Source organism: Arabidopsis lyrata, assembly GCF_000004255.2.
Source record: "Arabidopsis lyrata subsp. lyrata unplaced genomic scaffold ARALYscaffold_2, whole genome shotgun sequence".
NCBI classification, from domain to species: domain Eukaryota; kingdom Viridiplantae; phylum Streptophyta; class Magnoliopsida; order Brassicales; family Brassicaceae; genus Arabidopsis; species Arabidopsis lyrata.
In genome coordinates this window covers 18,258,366-18,277,957 of record NW_003302554.1, presented here as the reverse complement: position 1 = coordinate 18,277,957, position 19,592 = coordinate 18,258,366, and the positions used below count along the sequence as shown (strand labels likewise).

Below are 19,592 nucleotides of genomic sequence, written 5' to 3'. Positions count from 1 at the left end.
GAGTTTTCTTGTGTGTTTTTATTTACTTCACTCACATGTTTCTTGGGGGTTTCCTAACTTATAGTTAGACTTTCAAACTTTAAAATTTATAAAAATAACAGGACATAGGCGTAAAGCAAAAGTGAGAGAGCAAATCGTATAACTTTTTTTTTCATAAATATATGATGCCTTAGCTAGATTTGCTGTCTTATTAGGTGGACCACCGGTTTCTTATACTTTCCTTTTCCTCGCCTTTTCTTTACCGACACATACAATTGGACGCACCATATGTTATCCACGCACACACACACTACTGTGTATACACAACACTTAAGTCGTCTTCTTCTTCTTCGCCTACCAAATAAAAGGAACATCGTGTCCTCATGCTTGTTGGCTTGGGCAATCATGCGACAGTTTTTTCAAAGTCAATATATGAAGAGTAACGTTTATAACAAAAATTATTTCATCCCGACAAGAAAGACATTGAATGATCGATTTATTTGAAGGCATTTCTTTCTTAGTGTACATTATTTTCTAATGTGCATATCATTCAAAAGTTTGACATTTGTTACCTCTGCAAGAGAGTGTGTTGTAGAAAGTCAGTTGTCGATTTTACCCCCTTTTTAAAAAAGTCACATTTAGGTCACTGCTTGGAAAAGAAACACTTTCTGTCTTTCTGAATCAAGCATCTGATTCTTTTTTTCTTCTGTTGTTACTAAACAAGAGTTTGGTTGATAGCCTCTTTTTTTCCAAGGTTAGTTAAATTGTATTTTATCTGGTGTCTTTGTGCAACATTATAGAACACACTAACTTAAGCATCATCCTTTATGCATAATTTGATTTGACCCCTTACTGTTAGTGGTTGAAAGCTAGAATGAAATTAATGGAATTTAATTAATCTTATTTTCACACGTGTATTTGACATTGTGGCTACCAACATCTTTGTTCATACCAAGTGCTTGCTTAACGTTTACATTAGACTTCAGATTTTTTTTTTATTTTGTCTTAGTTAGGGGTAAAAAATATTCCTTTTCTTTTTTTCCTTGGTCTATAGAAAAAAATTCCATTTGCAGTAAAAAAGAAAGGAGATGTTTCTACGTTGTATTCCCCAAAATCAAATCTAACGTCAGCTTCGGCCGAGTGAGAGGGGTCAATTTCAGCTTAAACCCAAACTTCTTCTTTTTAATACTAAAACATAAAGTTCTCTTTGGTTACAAAATAGTTAAAAAACATAAAAAAAAGGCTAAAAAGTAGGAGACGAGGGACCCACAGAGCAAGTTGGTATAAGTAGGAGAAGACGAATTCATTCAATGATTACGTCATCTCGTCTGATTAGTAATCAAGAAAAAAAAACCTAATAAAAAACATCTTCCCGTGATTGCGAAGTCTTTTGTGTGTGTGGTGTGATCTCTCTCCGCCCCAAATCTCCGGGCGATTTTATCACTGTTGGTTAAATAATTTACACGGCGGTGTGTTGTTTAAAAATAACTGACACAGTTCCGGTCGAACTGTAGGTTTTCGAGATTTTTTTTTTTTTTTTTTTTGCTGTGTGGGTTGGAAAAATAAAAAGTCTCTGTTTTCAGACCGAATCTTTTGATGTATCACTTGCATGGCTGTGAAGGCTCTGTGTTGTCTGTAAAGCTTACACGAGGATTTTGTTGCTCCCTCTTCCTCTAATATCTCTCCCTCTCTCTCTCTCTCGCTCTCTACGATAATAATGTCTTCTTCTCTGCCACCGTTTCCTTTCGTTTCTTTTGGCTCTATTTACTTGCCATCTCTCTCGATGATAACGACATCAGACCCACCTCTCAAAGATAGCTAAATTCCACTTATTATTTTGATTTCCATCCCACACTGTCTTGCTTGAGGATCACTGGATTTTTTTCTTTTTCTTTGTCCTTTCTTGAGTGGCCGTGAAGGTGTGATTCAGGTGCCCTTTCTTCTTTTCTTTTTTTTTTTTCTCTGCTTTAGGTATTCTGGATTTTTTTCCTTTTCTTGGGATTAATTCTGTGCCATTTCTTTTTTGATTCTGTTCCCAAATTCTTGGCTTGTTACGACCTCAGGATCATGTGGATCCTATTCTTTTTGCTATCCTCTTCGGTGTTTTGACACTATCTTGTGTTTTTTTCTTCCTCTTTTTCAATTACCTTAGATGCTTATTCCTTGGCCTGATGGGTTCTTTTACATTCGACACAAGTGATATCAGTGTATGGTGATAGACAACGACATTTCATATTCTTCCTTTTTTTATCTTTAATGTTTTAAATATATATCTTTACTTGACACTTGGTTTCTTTATGTGTTCTGATTTGATTTGCTTTGACAACAAAAATGCAGGTTACCGTTGTTTTCCGGAGTGTGCATAACTTGAAACTTGTGTTTTGGTTCTGTTTTGGTGTGAGCGTATGCCTGGAAATAAGTACAACTGTAGTTCTTCTCATATCCCACTCTCTCGAACGGAACGCCTCTTGAGAGATAGAGAGCTCAGAGAGAAGAGGAAGAGCAACCGAGCTCGTAATCCTAATGACATTGCTGGCAGTTCCGACAACTCTGAGAACGACCTACGTTTAGAAGGAGACAGTTCGAGGCAATATGTTGAACAGTACTTGGAAGGTGCTGCTGCTGCAATGGCCCACGATGATGCGTGTGAGAGGCAAGAAGCTAGGCCTTATAACAGGCAACGGCTTCTTGTAGTGGCTAACAGGCTCCCAGTTTCTGCCGTGCGAAGAGGTGAAGATTCATGGTCTCTCGAGATCAGTGCTGGTGGTCTAGTTAGTGCTCTCTTAGGTAAGTCAGAACTCTCTTATTCGTTCCAGTTTTCATTTTTTGCATATCACTGGTTCAGTATCCAGGGCAACATTCATATGCAGTAGTAATGAACAAACATGGAAGGAGGTTTTTGTGGTCCATTTTTGATGAGGTTTTCGAGATTTATTAGTAGGCTGACATAAAATTAATGAATGAACTTGTGAAGGTGTTAAGGAATTTGAGGCTAGATGGATTGGATGGGCTGGAGTAAATGTGCCTGATGAGGTTGGACAGAAGGCACTTAGCAAAGCTTTGGCTGAGAAGGTACATAGTATCTCTTGCTGATGTTGCTGCCAATGATAATCACCTTGTCTATATTCGAGTCTTAATTTGTTTTCCTCTTGATTATAGACTCTGTCATTTGATTTCTTGTTCGCAGCGGTGTATACCTGTGTTCCTTGATGAAGAGATTGTTCATCAGTACTACAATGGCTATTGCAACAATATTCTGTGGCCTCTGTTTCACTACCTTGGACTTCCACAAGAAGATCGGCTTGCTACAACCAGAAGCTTTCAGTCCCAATTTGCTGCATACAAGAAGGCAAATCAAATGTTCGCTGATGTTGTAAATGAACACTATGAAGAGGGAGATGTCGTCTGGTGTCATGACTATCATCTTATGTTCCTTCCTAAATGCCTTAAGGAATACAATAGTAAGATGAAAGTTGGATGGTTTCTCCATACACCATTCCCTTCGTCTGAGATACACAGGACGCTTCCGTCACGATCAGAGCTCCTTCGCTCAGTTCTTGCTGCTGATTTAGTTGGGTAAAATCTCCACTTGCTTTTATTTATTGCAATTGCTTTGCCATTGTAATGGCTCACTGTGACAAGTTCAAGTCTATGTGTTATTGTTTTAACCAACCTTAGTGGGAAAATAGTTAACCATGTGTTTCTTGATATATCTAGCTAGTTATAGTTCTGTTTCTCCATGGCTAAGGTATAACACGTCATATTGGTATAGGATCTGATTGTTGTTAAGATTTCGGTTGTGTAAGAAGTTAACCTTGACAGTGTTTAATTTGGATCCAAGGGTAAATCCTGTATTGGTTGTTTTATCATTGAGTCTCATATTGTTTACTTTTCAGCTTCCATACATATGACTATGCAAGGCACTTTGTGAGTGCGTGCACTCGTATTCTTGGACTTGAAGGAACACCTGAGGGAGTTGAGGATCAAGGCAGGCTCACACGCGTAGCTGCTGTATGACCATTTCATTACTTCAACCCTTAATAACTTGTCTTATTTTAAAGGCCTACTAACAGTATCCTGTTTTTGCTTTGGATTTCAGTTTCCAATTGGCATAGATTCTGAGCGGTTTATACGAGCACTTGAGGTCCCTGACGTCATACAACACATGAAGGAATTGAAAGAAAGATTTGCTGGCAGAAAGGTACAAGCTTTGATATCTTTGATCTCTACAAAAGAGCCACTAACCATAAGAAACCTAGCTGCGTTGCAATCTGTTCTAAAGCTCTTCTGAGGCATGTCAAAGAAATTTATCACATACAAGTTGTTTCTTTCTCCTTTCTCACTATTTTTTTTCACTAACAGGTGATGTTAGGTGTTGATCGACTTGATATGATCAAAGGGATTCCACAAAAAATTCTGGCATTTGAAAAATTTCTCGAGGAAAATGCAAGCTGGCGTGATAAAGTGGTGTTATTGCAAATTGCGGTGCCAACAAGAACAGACGTTCCTGAGTGTAGGTCTTCTTTCTTGGAGTCTCTTATTTCATGGTATCTCTTTAGTTAGCTTCACTCATGGAAACATTACAAAACATTTGCTAAAAAAAGTCTCTTTTAGTTTACTTATAACTGGTCTGATGCATATAGTTGCATGTAAGTTGTCACACAAGGAATCATGTCACCAAAACTGCGATAGGCTACCATAGAACCTAATAAGTATCTTTTCAAAACCACAGTAGCTAATAGATGTATATTTCATCGCTTACAGATCAAAAACTCACAAGCTCACAAGCCAAGTTCATGAAATTGTTGGACGCATTAATGGTCGCTTTGGGACACTGACTGCTGTTCCAATACATCACCTGGTCTGTTTATTCTTCTCTATGCTTGATCAGCGAGTTGAATATTATAATTTCTCACTATCTGTAGTTTTGTTCTTTTCATGGAAAATGATCTGTGATACAAATTGAATGTTAGACCTCTAAGGCACTTAGCATTTTGTGATTTGCATATCCTTCTTATGTTAGGGATTGAAAATGGTCTTCTATCTGGTACCATGGATAGAGAATATATCTATCTGCATCATGCTACATATTTGGTGTTTCTTATAGTTATGACATAATGCTGATAAAATTCTCATTCCCTCTCAGGATCGTTCTCTGGACTTTTATGCTTTATGTGCCCTTTATGCCGTCACAGGTAATTGTCTGGCTACATGTGATGTGGTTACATTTTGAGTGGCATGTACTTTCACATTCTCAATAATGTTACTTTCAGTTTAAAAATAATGCTTTCTGTGATCTGATAAGTTTCTTTGATTTTGTTACTTCAGATGTTGCACTTGTCACATCTTTGAGAGATGGGATGAATCTTGTCAGTTATGAGTTTGTTGCTTGCCAAGAGGCCAAAAAGGGGGTCCTCATTCTCAGTGAAGTAATAACTTGTACTTTCCAGCTTAATAAAGTTCTAATTTAATATATGACACACTACATGGGTTTAAGTTGCATTTGTTTTACAGTTTGCAGGTGCTGCACAGTCTCTGGGTGCTGGAGCTATTCTTGTGAATCCTTGGAACATTACAGAAGTTGCTGCCTCCATTGGACAGGCCCTAAACATGACAGCTGAAGAAAGAGAGAAAAGACATCGGCATAATTTTCATCATGTCAAAACTCACACTGCTCAAGAATGGGCTGAAACTTTTGTCAGGTATGCAAATTAACTGTCTCTCATTGATTTGTTTAAAGAAAAAAGAGTCATTATCTAAAAATTCCTTAACTATGTCACCATCTGGCATGTAACATGATGTACATAACTATTTACTGTTCACTTTCCTAGCCTTTAATGAAATGCAACTCTTAACAAATCTGCAGTGAACTAAATGACACTGTAATTGAGGCACAACTACGAATTAGTAAAGTCCCACCTGAGCTTCCACAGCATGATGCAATTCAACGGTATTCAAAGTCCAACAACAGGCTACTGATCCTGGTAAGTAGTAGGCGTCAGTCAACTTGTTTTAAAATAAGAATTTGTAAACTACTACTTCATAGTTCTTTTTATTCCCTTTATGAGCTTTTTTCTCAGAGTCATGTTTTGGGGGCTGCCTTTAACCGTGCGTCTGTGATTACATTCAGGGTTTCAATGCAACATTGACTGAACCAGTAGATAATCAAGGGAGAAGAGGTGATCAAATAAAGGAGATGGATCTTAATCTACACCCTGAGCTAAAAGGCCCGTTAAAGGCATTATGCAGTGATCCAAGTACAACCATAGTTGTCCTCAGCGGAAGCAGCAGAAGCGTTTTGGACAAAGTATATACAATGTTCCTACTGTTAGTTTCCTTATTCCTTTTACTCTATAATAACTTTACTCACTGACTTGGTTTACTTAAATCAGAACTTTGGAGAGTATGATATGTGGTTAGCTGCCGAAAATGGGATGTTCCTAAGGCTGACAAATGGAGAGTGGATGACTACAATGCCAGAACACTTGAACATGGAATGGGTTGATAGTGTAAAGGTAAAGTAGATTAGCGGTTCAGATAAACCCGCATCTCAGACTCAATAACTTTATTCATCTTACCCTTTCTGAATTCTTGTTTTTTTAATTCTGTTTGTAGCATGTTTTCAAGTACTTCACTGAGAGAACTCCCAGGTCACACTTTGAAACACGCGATACTTCACTTATTTGGAACTACAAATATGCAGGTACTTGTCTTTTTTTTTTTTACCTGATTGTTTTTTTGCCTTTTGACCACCCTGTCACACTTATTGTCTCATTCATCCCTGTAGATATCGAATTCGGGAGAATTCAAGCAAGAGATTTGTTACAACACTTATGGACAGGTCCAATCTCTAATGCATCAGTTGATGTTGTCCAAGGAAGCCGCTCTGTGGAAGTCCGTGCAGTTGGTGTCACAAAGGTAAAGAAAAAATTCGTCTCTAGTCTTTTTCTTTCTACTCTATATCAACTTAGATTCTCACATTCCGGATTCTTTTCTTCCTCAGGGAGCGGCAATCGATCGCATTCTAGGCGAGATAGTGCATAGCAAGTTGATGACCACACCGATAGATTACGTCTTGTGCATTGGTCATTTCTTGGGGAAGGTGATTCAAGCTTTTCTTATAATATACCACATCCAATTCTATAGTCTCGAGGGATTTTGATGCAAACTGTCTCTGACATTGTGTTTACAGGACGAAGATGTTTACACTTTCTTCGAACCAGAACTTCCATCCGACATCCCAGCCATTGCACGAGCCAGACCATCATCTGATAGTGGAACCAAGTCATCATCAGGAGACCGAAGACCACCTTCAAAGTTGACACATAACAACAACAAAAGTGGATCAAAATCTTCATCATCCTCTAACTCTAACAACAACAACAAGTCCTCACAGAGATCTCTCCAGTCAGAGAGAAAAAGTGGATCCAACCATAGCTTAGGAACCTCAAGACGTCCTTCACCAGAGAAGATCTCATGGAATGTACTTGACCTTAAAGGAGAGAACTACTTCTCTTGCGCCGTGGGCCGTACTCGCACCAATGCTAGATATCTCCTTGGCTCACCTGACGACGTTGTTTGCTTCCTTGAGAAGCTCGCTGACACGACGACGTCTGCACCTTAATATCCCGAGACGGTGTCAAGTGAGTTCATGTAACCCAATAAAACCTATTGTTTTGTAACAAAAAGCAGCCATTACCAGACTCTTTTAGTGGTTTGATTCTTATAAAATAAGAGTAGAGCAACTTATGACAAAATTGTGAACAAGAACACAAATAGATAATCAATAACTCAAGCTCTTATTACATATAATATTTGAACTACAAATACACCCCTAAGCAAATCTAATGAAACAAGGGGTAATAAAACAAATAACCAAACAAATAAACGAAACTGATATTAAAGGTGATTAATCTAATGACGAATCACAATCTTTCTCTCTTCAGGTTTTCTTGTTTGGCTCGAATGCATACTTAATCAGAGACTCCTTAATAGAGAGTAGCTCAGGGAACTCTTTCTTGAGCTTGGAAGCATCCATCTCGTTGTTGCTTCTTGGTGCCACAATGACTTTAGCTTGCTCCTCTAATGTGAAGTTCGCCCATTTGAATTCAGGGTTGATGTAGTCTCTGTACATCTCTAGGATCTCGTTGTGGCTCACCACACCTGGGTTTGTGAAGTTCCAGATTCCTTTCAAGTTTCTTTTTGCCATCTCGACGGAGATTGGTAAAAGCTCGTCCAACACAGTCATGCTGTTTGGGATGTTCACCACTTTGTTGTACCTGGAGATCTTGGTGATGAAGTTGCGCGGGTTGTTTAGATCTGAGGAGATCGGCATCCTTACCCTCAATGTGCATACGTTGTCATACTCTTTTAGCAGCTCCTCGACCTGTAGACACATTCATCATAACGAAGATTAGCATACATAAGAAGGAGACATCGATAAAGAGAGTATTCAATCTTGACAAAGCGAGAATCAGTTGTACCATGGCTTTGGTTTTTGAGTAGAAAGAGCCAGTGAAGTTGGGGGTGTCTTCCTCCTTGAAGCCAATTCCTGAACCTTCTGGATGCTTGTCGTCATATTCAAATATACAACCAGTAGCGAAATTCATCATCAGGAGTCCATGCTCTCTGCAGACATCAGCTAGAGTCAATGTGCCAGCTACATTGGCACGGATAGTCTCGGTCTTGTGAGACTCACACCAGTCAACATTGGGTCTCCCAGTCACACCAGCGGAATTGAAAACATGGGTTGGCTTAACGCTCTGAATATCCTGCAGAAGAGATGATCGATCCTCCAACCGACCTTTCCCGTACTCGTAAGCAATTCCTTGCTTTTCACAGATCTTTCCAAGCAGACCACCGATCCATCCGGTCTTTCCATATATCAAGAATTTCAGTGAAGGCTTTTGAGGTGTGCCGCTGCTCCTTGGGCTTGGAACAACCATATGGGTTTGACTTGGTTTCTCTGATAAAGTAGCTGCCAAAGAATTGTCCTCCGAGCCATCAAAGTGTCGCCCGCCAGGCATCATCAACATCCTTGGATGAGGAAGCAATGCTCCAGAAACATCACCCCACCACTCCGGGTTCTGTGTGTACCATTCCATAGTTTTCTTCAACCCTTCTTCCCACGTGGTCCTCTCTGACCATCCCAACTTTTTGAGCTTCTGATCATCAAGAAAGTACCTTTGATCGTTAAAAGGTCTGTTCTCGACAAACTTGATGTTCGCCTCAGGGTCCATGCTGAAGAGTTTGCAGATATCTCTGGCAACATCATTGACTCTCCTCTCCTTCTTCGTCCCAATATTGTAAACATGGCCAACTTCTCCCTTGTGCAGAATAACTTCAAAAGCCTCAGCAACATCTTCACAGTACAGGTAGCTCCTGACATTTGACCCATCTCCATGAATGGGAAGAACTTGCCCTCTCATTGCCAGCAAAATGAACTTAGGAATCAACTTCTCAGGAAACTGATTCGGTCCATAGACGTTATTCCCACGTGTGGTAATAACAGGCAACCCATAAGACCTACCATAAGCCATAACAAGCATCTCCGCACCAGCTTTCGTGGCAGAGTAAGGATTCGTCGGAAGTAGCTGAGAAGCCTCATGGTTACCAACAAGAGCATCCTCATCAGTTTCACCATAAACCTCATCAGTACTGACATGAATAAACCTCCTAATCTGACCAGTAACTTTACAAGCCTCAAGAAGCACATGAGTTCCATAGATATTATTCTTAGTAAACTCGAAACTGTTACCGAAGGAATTGTCGACGTGAGTCTGAGCAGCGAAATGCATGATGGTGTCGATACCTTCAGTGATGAGAAGATGATTCACCAAGTCAGCACTAGCGATATCACCTTTGACAAACTTGAAATTCGGAGACTGTTTAGAGGGGTTGAGATTCTTGAGATTTGAACAGTAATCAAGTTTGTCAAGCACAACGATGTTGTAATGAGGATAGCTTCGTATGAGTCTGTTGGCGACATGTGATGCAATGAAACCAGCAGCTCCGGTGATGAGAATGTTCTTGGGAGTGTACGAAGCCATGGTTAAACGCTGCGTTTTTTAAGAATGGAATCACAATTAGCATAAAATTGAAAGAAGTTGCATGTATCAATCATATATGCAGAGAAATGAATGCGATATCGAATCAGCAGATCTAACGAAATCGAACGAATTTTGAACATGTTCAATTGCATAAAACCTTAGATCCAGATCAGAGCAGAGAATTAACATCCTAATCTCGATTCTGTGGCAACGGAGAGTGTTATAACCATCGGATCAAACGAATTTTGAACACGCTCAATTGCATAAAACCTTAGATCAGAGAAATAAACATCCTAAATCTCGATACAACGATCGGATCAAAGAAAGAGTAGGAAATGGTAAACGAAACTCAGTGAAGAATTATGATCAATGTAAATCTCGAGATAATGGAGAATGAGGAAGAAGAAGAGATTCACGAAACATACCTTTGAATTCTCAGATCTTCAAGGTTAGCAAGAGAATTTTGGGAAGATAACTGGAAAATTCGGAGAAAATGTGAAGAGCTTTTGACGGTGAAGAAGCTGAGGAAGAAGCGAAAGAAGCGGAGAAGAAGAATCAAAATTCAAAAAACGAGTCTTGTCGCCAGTGCCAAAATACAAGATGAGAACGAACACAAAAGACGACGACTCCTGGAGAGGGAAGTCTATGGGAATTCTTTATATATTGCTTAAGCTTACGAAAATACCCTTTTCCTTTTCACTTATTTACAAAGCGGGTAGGTACACGACTTGAGTCGCGTGTTGATGATGATCGCGCGTTTTGTCAAAACATTAATTTCGCATGTTAGCTAATTACAGTATACTGACCTGTTTTAGTCTAGATTTTGATTTAGAAAATCTGATTTTAAAACAAAAAGCCTAAGTTTCGATATGAAATATAAAGTAACGACTGTATAAAAAAAAGAAATGTAAACAATGTTTATTCAAGATTTTAAATAAAAAATGATGTTTAAATAAGAAATTAGGTAAGTTACACCAAAAATAAAGTTTACACCAAAAAAGAAATTAGTTAAGTAAAACAAAGGACAGTTGGCTACAGTGCGTTTACGTTTGCGATTGTGATATGTGGTAGGTACCATGTGTGGCTCTCAAGTTCTCAAACTTTTCATATACGATGTAGGGACATTTTCGTAATTTCTATAGCAAACGAATTTGTAATGATGTTTTTACTATATTTTGATATGATTCTTTTAATATGGGATATGTAATCATTTATTGCACTTGCCCATATGCTTGCTTAATCAGATCACCGACACATTTACCATTATTGTCACTTGTGAGTCGTGGTGAGTGCATGAATTACTAAAATATTTTAAATTGATTTGACTTGTAAAATTCTTAATCTCTTTGATCATTAACATTAATGACGCCTTTCTGGAGTTATTATGCGAAAGGGCGTTTTGTGTGAAAAATAGTTTCACGAGGGGTAGAGTAGAGAAACAAGTTTAATTCAGGGATCATTTTAGCAAACAACGTGTTTAATTGAAAAAGGCACGTGAGAACACGTGAGTACATGTTTTGGTTTCTTCTTCATCGGTTCGATCAGTCAGAGAGAGAATCGCCGGTGAGAAAATTATGGCGGCGATTTCCCTCTCTCTCGTGAACGGAGCAACGCCTTTGAAATCGAATTCGCTCCACAAATCTAAACTCACTCCACTCCACCTTCGAACTATCTCTTTTTCTAGACTTTCTTACTCTTCCTCGAGTCGCGAAATTTCTCTCAAAACCCAATCTACTGTTCCTATTTCGTGTAGGCGTAGGTTTGACTTCGTTCCTCGTTCCGGCATTTCTTCGAACGATTTGCCTACTGAGAAAAAGAAGAGCTTTGGCGAATGGGTTGAGTTTGTGGGAGAGGCGGTTTCGACGGCGTTTCCGATATGGGTTTCTCTGGGATGCTTGTTGGGACTGATGAGACCAAGTACTTTCAATTGGGTCACTCCAAATTGGACCATTGCAGGTCTTACGATCACTATGCTTGGAATGGGAATGACTTTGACCTTTGACGATCTTCGTGGCGCTTTCTCGATGCCCAAGGAGCTCTTCGCTGGCTTTGTGTTGCAATACTCGGTTGGTTTGCCTCTCTCAATGCTCTATCTTCAGTATTCGATTGTTTTGAATTATGCACAAACTAGAAGAGAATTCGGGACAGATGAGATCTTGAAGGAAACAGTGTAGATATCTTTGAATAGTTTTGTTGGGTTTGGTAATGTGCTAATGATTTTTGTTTTATGATCTTACCAAGTCTTTGTTTTGAATTTTCACCTTTTATCAACAAAAAAAAAAAAGTCTTTGTTTTGAAAGTGTAGTATTAGAGCATGGATAAGCTCATAGCTTGCTGATGAATCGTGTTGCAGGTGATGCCACTATCAGCATTTTTTGTGAGTAAACTCTTAAATTTGCCACCACATTACGCAGCCGGTCTCATTTTGGTTGGTTGCTGTCCAGGAGGTAAATATACATTTCCTTGCTTGCTTGAATTTTATGTAACATTCATGTGGTGCTCTGATAATTTTTCATTTGTTATCTGAAGGTACGGCAAGTAATATTGTCACCTACATTGCACGGTTTGTAATCCAAACAAAAAGAAAAGTTTCTGAGTTCCATATATATATATATCTTATACTACAACGGAACGGGATGATCTGAGTTTTTTTTTTCTTTTTTTTCATTGTACAGTGGAAATGTTGCGCTATCAGTGTTGATGACAGCAGCTAGCACTGTTTCAGCTGTGGTTAGTGACTTACTGTCATCGTTTGTTCCAATCTTCTTGTAGATTGAGACACCCCAATTAATCCATTCCGTTTTCTAGATTATGACACCGCTTCTTACGGCGAAGCTTGCCAAGCAATATATCACAGTTGATGCTCTTGGATTACTAATGTCAACTCTACAGGTTTGGTTGGTTCAATCAGTTTCTTGTTCGGATAAAAACGAGGGAGTTTTTGTCCATCGAGTTAAAACCCTTCTTGGCTCATGTTTATTTGTGGTCACAGGTGGTTCTTCTCCCAGTGTTGGCTGGTGCATTTCTGAACCAATACTTTCAAAAGCTGGTGAAATTTGTTTCTCCTGTGATGCCTCCAGTTGCGGTTGGAACCGTTGCAATTCTGTGTGGGTATGCTATAGGTCAGAACGCATCTGCAATACTCAGGTCTGGGAAACAAGTAGTCCTGGCTTCATGTCTTCTTCACATCTCTGGATTTCTCTTTGGGTATCTGTTTTCAAGATTACTCGGAATTGATGTGGCATCATCGAGAACTATCTCTATCGAAGTTGGCATGCAGGTAACTAAACAGCTCCTCAATTGAAACAGTAAACAGAGCAGTTTAAAACTCAATGTGAACTGAGGATTTGTTTTTTAATTTTGTTTTGGTGAAGAACTCGGTACTTGGAGTTGTTCTTGCGACACAGCATTTTGGGAATCCGCTCACTGCAGTACCTTGCGCTGTTTCTAGCGTCTGTCACTCAATCCTCGGTAGTGCCTTGGCTGGAATATGGAGACGTAGTGCCCCCAAACAGATTGAAGACTGAAAAGAAAGCAAAGGAACTTTCATGAAGTCTCTCACTGTTACTCAAACTGGACATTTTTCAGGACCATTTAGTTAAGTTTGTTGAACAAATGAACCAAAAGGGTTATGTCTTGTAAAGCTTTGGATGAAATTATCTGTTTTCTAAGTCTGAGATTTCTCTTGTTTATTAATTCGAAACATGAAATCATATTTTGATGAGGTTGGAAAGGCTATATATGTAAATTCGTGGAGGGTAGTTTTGGGGTTTCGAACTAGGAACAGCTAGTCTTGGTCGCAGAGCTTACGAGATTTGTTCTTTTGTCTTCTCTTTTTTTACCTTTCTCTCTGATTCGATTTTTGTTCGGTTAGCTTTTTTTTTTTTTTTTTGCGGAAAATTGGTTGTTGGGTGGATCAAAGCTTACGAGATTTGTTCTGTTTTGGTGCTACAAAGTCCATGGAGGCCGAAGGAGAAGAAAGACAGTGGAGTTCTCTCATAGTACCTTCTGTTCTAGAGATAGTGAAAGAGAAGAACTTCACAACTGTTCCTCCGAGATATGTTCGACCTGATCAAGGAAAAACTGAGATCTTAAATGATTCTAGTCTTAGTTCTGAAATTCCAGTCATCGACATGAAACGGTTGTGTTCTGTTTCCGCCATGGATTCCGAGCTCAAGAAGCTCGATTTCGCTTGCCAAGATTGGGGATTTTTTCAAGTTAGTCTCTTTACACACCTTAAATCTTTGTTTTTCTCTTAAAATGTGACTTATGTTTTTAAAAATGCTCTCTTGCTGTTTTTTTTTTTTTCTTTTTCTTTCAATCTGGTTATAGCTGGTAAACCATGGTATAGACTCGTCTTTCTTGGACAAACTAGAGACAGAGGTTCAAGAATTCTTCAATCTCTCTATGGAAGAGAAGCAGAAGCTGTGGCAGAGAAATGGTGAATTTGAAGGATTCGGACAAGTGAACATTGTCTCGGAGGATCAGAAACTCGATTGGGGAGACATGTTCATCCTCACCACTGAACCAATTCGATCACGCAAATCTCACTTGTTCTCCAAATTACCTCCTTCTTTCAGGTAGGAGTGTTGTTGTTGTGTGTAATTGCGAATTTGTCTCTCACAAGCGTAAACTGAAAAATATGTTTTTGTATTCAGAGAAACTTTAGAGACTTACTCCTCTCAAGTGAAGAGCATAGCTAAGATTCTTTTTGCGAAAATGGCGAGTGTTCTTGAGATTAAACGCGAAGAAATGGAAGATTTGTTCGATGATGTTTGGCAATCTATCAAGATTAATTACTATCCGCCATGTCCACAGCCAGATCAAGTTATCGGTTTGACTCCACATTCAGACGCTGCAGGTCTCACAATACTATTACAGGTGAATCAAGTGGAAGGACTTCAGATCAAGAAAGACGGCAAGTGGGTTGTCCTAAAACCTCTTCGAGATGCTTTAGTTGTTAATGTTGGGGAAATCTTAGAGGTAAGAGAGATTACTAGAAACTTCTTCCCATTGGTATGAATATGATGTTTTGGTGCTGCATTTTTCTGATTTGAGTGTTTTGCTATTGTAAAGATCATAACAAACGGGAGGTATCGAAGCATCGAGCATAGAGCGGTGGTGAATTCAGAAAAAGAGAGGTTATCTGTCGCGGTATTTCATAGTCCGGGAAAGGAGACAGTAGTTGGTCCGGCGAAAAGCCTTGTAGATAGGCAGAAGCAAAGTTTGTTCAAAAGTATGAGTACACAAGAGTACTTTGATGCCTTCTTTGCTCAGAAACTCAATGGAAAATCCCACCTTGATCTTATGCGTATTTAAGGGCAAGACCCTCATTAAACATGTTACCCTTAAAACTATATTACTTTATGTGGTAGACCTCGTAAATTTGTAATTAAGAGAAATCATATTTTGTCATTAAAGACATTAATACATACGCTCTAATTAATCTTTAAGCATTTTTTTTTTTTTTTGTGCAAGATTAAGCTTTAAGCATATGCAGAAAAAAGTAAGAAGAAAAGGAGGTCTGGGCATTTAATTGGCTGAGCGTTGGGGTTTTCTGTGGACGCGAAGCAGCAGATTATAGCATTCCTCTTTGCCCACAAACACAACCAGTAAACCACCGGAGGACGAAACCAACCGTTATATTAACAGCCGTCGAAAAGCACACAAGACGCGACGCCGGAGAGCAAAAGTTGAGGGATCAACACTTTCGAGGATTTTTCATTTCTCTTTTTAGCTAATCGATGGGTCTGTATTCGTAACAATACAAAAAAGAAAAGGGTTTTCTGGGTTTATAAGGGTTTCGTATACAAGTCGAGTTTTTTTTTTTTGGGGTGAAGTAATGGCGGGTGTATCTACAATTGAGACGGAGAAATACTCTCTGTTAGAAGATTTTAGTGTCGATGTTGAAGTAGATGATGAAGAATACGAAAGTTTCTCTCTTTGTTTCTGGGTTTATCTTCTTAATTCCACCACATTCCCATCTACCATCATTAGACAGGTGAGATCAAAGCTTCTTCTTATTGTTTCTCTCCGTGTTTAGCTGAAATGTTCCTCCTTTATTCATCGGACTCGGTTTGTTTCTCTGTTAGTTCTGTAACTTGTTTGATTTTCCTTTAGTCCTGTGTACTGAATTTACAAACTTTTTGTCCTTGGTGTGATCTATCTTCCTCGATTGTTGGTATCTGTGACAAAGAAGTGAAATTTGAGTTGGTTTTTAGGTTTTCGAGTGAAGTTTTGATAGGCCAATTCTCTGTTTCATTGTTTATATAGAGATTCATTTACTTGGAAATAAGGATTTGTTCACTTTGTTCCTCATCTCTGATATTATGTAGATGATGTTATTGATCAAGTAGTTTTTCTTTAACAGGTTCACTCAGACATGAGTGTTAGTGCACCTTTCCTTGTGCTAGATGAAAACAAGAAGATGATGCTTTTGCCATTGACTCTCCTTCACAAGGAAGCTCCTGATCCTGTAGACACTTCTTCCTGGACACAAGTTCCTAGCGTTTCTACAAAATCCAAGTTTCCTCTTCAAAAATGGGTTCATGTGGGTTGTGAGGTACGGTTTCCTCTATTTTCTCAGGAATTGCAAGATCCTATGTTTCCATTTTGAGATGGCTGCTTCTTCTGTTTTTCTCAGGTTTCTAGAAATTTCATGAGGCTTTTTATTGATGGAAATATTGAAGGAGAGCAGTTCGTGACTTCTTTGCTGACAAAGAACACCAATCCCAAGTGTCCTCGAAAGATATCGCTATTTAGTGTTGGCGGGGATGGTTATAGCGTTCAAGGTTTCATCCAATGTGCACAAGTCTTACCTGCTAGTGATCATGTGGAGCATCATTATATGAAGGTCAGTGCTTAGTGCTTAACTCTTGCCCTTATTTTCCTTTAAAACAGTCTTGTTCTGTGTTGATTTATTTCCATTATTCTTAAATTTTCTTTTCAATTTTTTCCAGGACCCACCTCTATTGTTATCTGTCAATAAATCATCCTCATCGGGGATCAAATTAGATGATGATGGTGTTTGGCAGGTCAGACGTTTTAAAGCTCATTAGAAATTTTCCTGGCATTGATTTACATTTTCGCAGTCAACACTTATTTTCTTGCTCTATAGGCATCTTGCAGGGAGATTTTTTCCTTGGATGTTGTTTTATCCAATGCCATTGGCCAGCCTGTGCACAAGGATGTGGAGGTTCATTTATCTTACTATTTCTCATCACTTTTGGCACTAAGTTGCCTACTTATTAGCTTGGAAAATCACTGATTACATGGTTGGGTTTAAATGCAAAGGTTGTTGCATCACTACTGTATGCCGATACACTTGTGGAGGCCAGGATGAGTGAAGCTGAGGCTCCTCTTTTGGTAAGAGATGAAGGAGTTGAATTCTCATCTGGTGATAGACCGATCAAATTATTAAACGGACGCTCATCCTTTAAGCTCAAGATCTCTCAGGTAAAAACAACACTTCACTGCATTTTTTTTTATCTTTGTATTGCTTTTCTGCAACCACTTGTGTGGGAAAGTCTGACCATTTAGGTTACAAATATTTCGCTTTTTCTGAAATTCTAAAGAATTGTTGTTAAAAAAATTTTCCAGCTTTCCTCCAAGAGTGATAACAGATTGTTCTGGATTAAATTTGGAATACGAAATGCTAAAGATTATCCTTTTCTTCAAGCTGTTTCCAATCCAATCCGTTGCATTTCGATCAGTCCTGATGTCCGGCCACTTTCTGTTACTCCGAAAAGGTTGACCAACATTGACCATCTATCAAGTACCGAGTCTCCGGACCTTCTACATAACGCGTCCTCAGTTAAACGAATCAGGTTGGGCAAAGAAAGTGTTTCTGGGAGCGAGGAATCATATCAACAATGCAACTCTCGTCCCCAAACCTCAAGACAGGTATATAGTGAAGCACTCTTTTTATAATGTTTTTGGTTGCATATCGTATACCAACCTTTACCGTTTCTGCATTGTTTGCTGTGGGAAGTTTGAGAATGGAAATGGCATGAGATTGCACGAAGAAGATAACTCTTCAACTGATTCAGAAAACTCGGAAATGAGATATACAATCTCAGATTCCACCATCTTTAGATACTGCCTTGGAAACATAATCGACAAATCTCTACTTCTAAAGGAAATCACAAACAACTCATCAGACGATGAAGTTTTGGAATTTGCAAATCAGGTTTCTCTGTACTCTGGATGTTCACACCATAGGTAATTTGAACCTAACGATCATGAATTTACTAGAGAAGAAACTAAGAAAGAATCTTTGTTGTGATATACTGATATTGTGAAATAAAGTTTTTTTTAACTTCGAAATTTCAGCTATCAAATCAACATGGCAAGAGAGCTAATAGCCGAAGGAACAAATGCATGGATATTGATATCTCGGAACAATCAACATGTTCTTTGGGACAATGTGGTCTATGAGATTGAAGAACATTTCATGAGGATTTCAAAATGCAGCAGTAGATCACTCACCCACCAGGATTTTGAGCTTCTAAGGAGAATATCAGGATGCTACGAGTACGTAACTCAGGTGAATTTTGAGAAAATGTGGTGTTGGTTGTTCCCTGTTGCTTACTCCATATCCCGGGGATTGATAAACGGAATGTGGCGTTCTTCGTCGCCTAAATGGATTGAAGGATTCATCACTAAGGAAGAGGCTGAACATTCGCTTCAAGGCCAAGAACCTGGAACCTTCATACTCCGTTTCCCTATTTCAAGAATCTGGCCTCACCCTGATGCTGGTAGTTTGGTTGTGAGTTATGTTGGTCATGATTTCGCTCTTCATCATAAGCAACTCAAGATCGATAACATGTGCGAGTAGTTTTCTCTCTATTTTATCATCCTCCCTAAACAAAATCATCTTTTTCATTAAATCTCTGATTCAAATCACATTCTATTTTCTGCAGAAGTAGTGAAAGGTACATGGATGCAAAACCGCTGCAAGATGTGTTGTTGGCTGAACCGGAGCTCTCTCGGCTAGGAAGGTGAGAAAGAGAGAAAGGTTCTTTATTGTGTTAGACCAAAAGATAAAACTGAATTTCGAGATTGAGAAACGTTGTTTTGCTTTTGATTTTTGTTTGTGCATGCAGGATCATAAGAAGCCATTGAATGATGTGTGACGTTTCTACATTTTCCAATATACAGACGCTTAATCTCTCTTACAGTTAGTAAATTTGTATAAGCTAAGAGGGCTTAACTAAATCAGTCTCAAATTAATGTTAAAATCACAATTTGCAAGGAGTTTTTGAAGGAAACGACGTTTTATATAACAACCTATGTGGTTGCTTTTGTCATTCATTGTTAAAGTCGTAATCGCTCTTCTTCTCTACAAGAGATGGAAGAAGAGAAAACAGGTACCGTCTCAAGTAGTGAGTGTCGAAGCCCAAAGGGCACTTACAAAGCCCAACAGTTGGAGTTCCAGCTCACCCACTAGACCGTTATTACGTAGACGAATTTTTCAACGTTCGTAAACAGTTTTCCTTTTTCCCAATGGGGGTATTTAGGTAATTTCCACGCTCTCGGCCAAGGTTTCCTTTTTTCCTAGGGGTA

General features: G+C 38.9%; 5 protein-coding genes across 5 annotated transcripts; 4 read left to right on the top strand and 1 right to left on the bottom strand.

The window, feature by feature from the left end:
- Positions 1–1,512: 1,512 nt before the first annotated feature.
- Positions 1,513–7,746, top strand: LOC9323809 (alpha,alpha-trehalose-phosphate synthase [UDP-forming] 1). Its single transcript, XM_021034826.1, has 19 exons — positions 1,513–1,909; positions 2,132–2,186; positions 2,317–2,766; positions 2,954–3,051; positions 3,167–3,555; positions 3,876–3,990; positions 4,079–4,180; positions 4,342–4,492; positions 4,722–4,840; positions 5,126–5,174; positions 5,308–5,408; positions 5,494–5,681; positions 5,846–5,963; positions 6,110–6,286; positions 6,372–6,494; positions 6,595–6,682; positions 6,767–6,897; positions 6,983–7,081; positions 7,172–7,746. The coding sequence occupies exons 3-19, from the start codon at positions 2,385–2,387 to the stop codon at positions 7,601–7,603; spliced, it is 2,862 nt and encodes a 953-aa protein (XP_020890485.1). The 5' UTR covers positions 1,513–1,909; positions 2,132–2,186; positions 2,317–2,384; the 3' UTR covers positions 7,604–7,746.
- A 9-nt stretch (positions 7,747–7,755) lies between these two features.
- On the bottom strand, positions 7,756–10,665 carry LOC9325263 (trifunctional UDP-glucose 4,6-dehydratase/UDP-4-keto-6-deoxy-D-glucose 3,5-epimerase/UDP-4-keto-L-rhamnose-reductase RHM1). The gene is made up of 3 exons (XM_021034779.1): positions 10,454–10,665; positions 8,463–10,037; positions 7,756–8,365 (listed from the first exon to the last, which is right to left on the bottom strand). Exons 2-3 carry the CDS (start codon positions 10,026–10,028, stop codon positions 7,922–7,924), a joined length of 2,010 nt encoding a protein of 669 aa, XP_020890438.1. The 5' UTR covers positions 10,029–10,037; positions 10,454–10,665; the 3' UTR covers positions 7,756–7,921.
- Positions 10,666–11,506: 841 nt separating this feature from the next.
- On the top strand, positions 11,507–13,761 carry LOC9325262 (probable sodium/metabolite cotransporter BASS1, chloroplastic). Its single transcript, XM_002889153.2, has 7 exons — positions 11,507–12,094; positions 12,382–12,475; positions 12,558–12,591; positions 12,704–12,758; positions 12,837–12,920; positions 13,021–13,308; positions 13,403–13,761. Exons 1-7 carry the CDS (start codon positions 11,603–11,605, stop codon positions 13,553–13,555), a joined length of 1,200 nt encoding a protein of 399 aa, XP_002889199.1. The 5' UTR covers positions 11,507–11,602; the 3' UTR covers positions 13,556–13,761.
- Positions 13,762–13,851: 90 nt separating this feature from the next.
- LOC9325261 (protein SRG1) lies at positions 13,852–15,474 on the top strand. The gene is made up of 4 exons (XM_021034808.1): positions 13,852–14,245; positions 14,361–14,608; positions 14,687–15,011; positions 15,105–15,474. The coding sequence occupies exons 1-4, from the start codon at positions 13,988–13,990 to the stop codon at positions 15,345–15,347; spliced, it is 1,074 nt and encodes a 357-aa protein (XP_020890467.1). The 5' UTR covers positions 13,852–13,987; the 3' UTR covers positions 15,348–15,474.
- A 65-nt stretch (positions 15,475–15,539) lies between these two features.
- On the top strand, positions 15,540–19,315 carry LOC9325260. The gene is made up of 11 exons (XM_021034781.1): positions 15,540–16,029; positions 16,399–16,590; positions 16,672–16,881; positions 16,988–17,062; positions 17,146–17,223; positions 17,322–17,483; positions 17,628–17,930; positions 18,019–18,248; positions 18,360–18,854; positions 18,950–19,027; positions 19,133–19,315. Exons 1-11 carry the CDS (start codon positions 15,871–15,873, stop codon positions 19,149–19,151), a joined length of 2,001 nt encoding a protein of 666 aa, XP_020890440.1. The 5' UTR covers positions 15,540–15,870; the 3' UTR covers positions 19,152–19,315.
- Positions 19,316–19,592: the final 277 nt, after the last annotated feature.

What these genes read in the sequence shown, in the direction of transcription:
- LOC9325261 (XM_021034808.1), top strand. Translation starts at nt 13,988, where the DNA reads ATGGAGGCCGAAGGAGAAGAAAGACAGTGGAGTTCTCTCATAGTACCT. An exon ending in AAGATTGGGGATTTTTTCAA is followed by an intron (nt 14,246 to 14,360) that starts GTTAGTCTCTTT and finishes ATCTGGTTATAG; the next exon opens with CTGGTAAACCATGGTATAGA. An exon ending in ATGTTGGGGAAATCTTAGAG is followed by an intron (nt 15,012 to 15,104) that starts GTAAGAGAGATT and finishes GCTATTGTAAAG; the next exon opens with ATCATAACAAACGGGAGGTA.
- LOC9325262 (XM_002889153.2), top strand. Translation starts at nt 11,603, where the DNA reads ATGGCGGCGATTTCCCTCTCTCTCGTGAACGGAGCAACGCCTTTGAAA. An exon ending in CTAGCACTGTTTCAGCTGTG is followed by an intron (nt 12,759 to 12,836) that starts GTTAGTGACTTA and finishes TCCGTTTTCTAG; the next exon opens with ATTATGACACCGCTTCTTAC. An exon ending in CTATCGAAGTTGGCATGCAG is followed by an intron (nt 13,309 to 13,402) that starts GTAACTAAACAG and finishes GTTTTGGTGAAG; the next exon opens with AACTCGGTACTTGGAGTTGT.
- LOC9325263 (XM_021034779.1), bottom strand. Translation starts at nt 10,028, where the DNA reads ATGGCTTCGTACACTCCCAAGAACATTCTCATCACCGGAGCTGCTGGT. An exon ending in ACTCAAAAACCAAAGCCATG is followed by an intron (nt 8,366 to 8,462) that starts GTACAACTGATT and finishes ATGTGTCTACAG; the next exon opens with GTCGAGGAGCTGCTAAAAGA.
- LOC9323809 (XM_021034826.1), top strand. Translation starts at nt 2,385, where the DNA reads ATGCCTGGAAATAAGTACAACTGTAGTTCTTCTCATATCCCACTCTCT. An exon ending in TCTAGTTAGTGCTCTCTTAG is followed by an intron (nt 2,767 to 2,953) that starts GTAAGTCAGAAC and finishes GAACTTGTGAAG; the next exon opens with GTGTTAAGGAATTTGAGGCT. An exon ending in GGGTCCTCATTCTCAGTGAA is followed by an intron (nt 5,409 to 5,493) that starts GTAATAACTTGT and finishes TTTGTTTTACAG; the next exon opens with TTTGCAGGTGCTGCACAGTC.
- LOC9325260 (XM_021034781.1), top strand. Translation starts at nt 15,871, where the DNA reads ATGGCGGGTGTATCTACAATTGAGACGGAGAAATACTCTCTGTTAGAA. An exon ending in TGGAGCATCATTATATGAAG is followed by an intron (nt 16,882 to 16,987) that starts GTCAGTGCTTAG and finishes AATTTTTTCCAG; the next exon opens with GACCCACCTCTATTGTTATC. An exon ending in CTGTGCACAAGGATGTGGAG is followed by an intron (nt 17,224 to 17,321) that starts GTTCATTTATCT and finishes TTAAATGCAAAG; the next exon opens with GTTGTTGCATCACTACTGTA.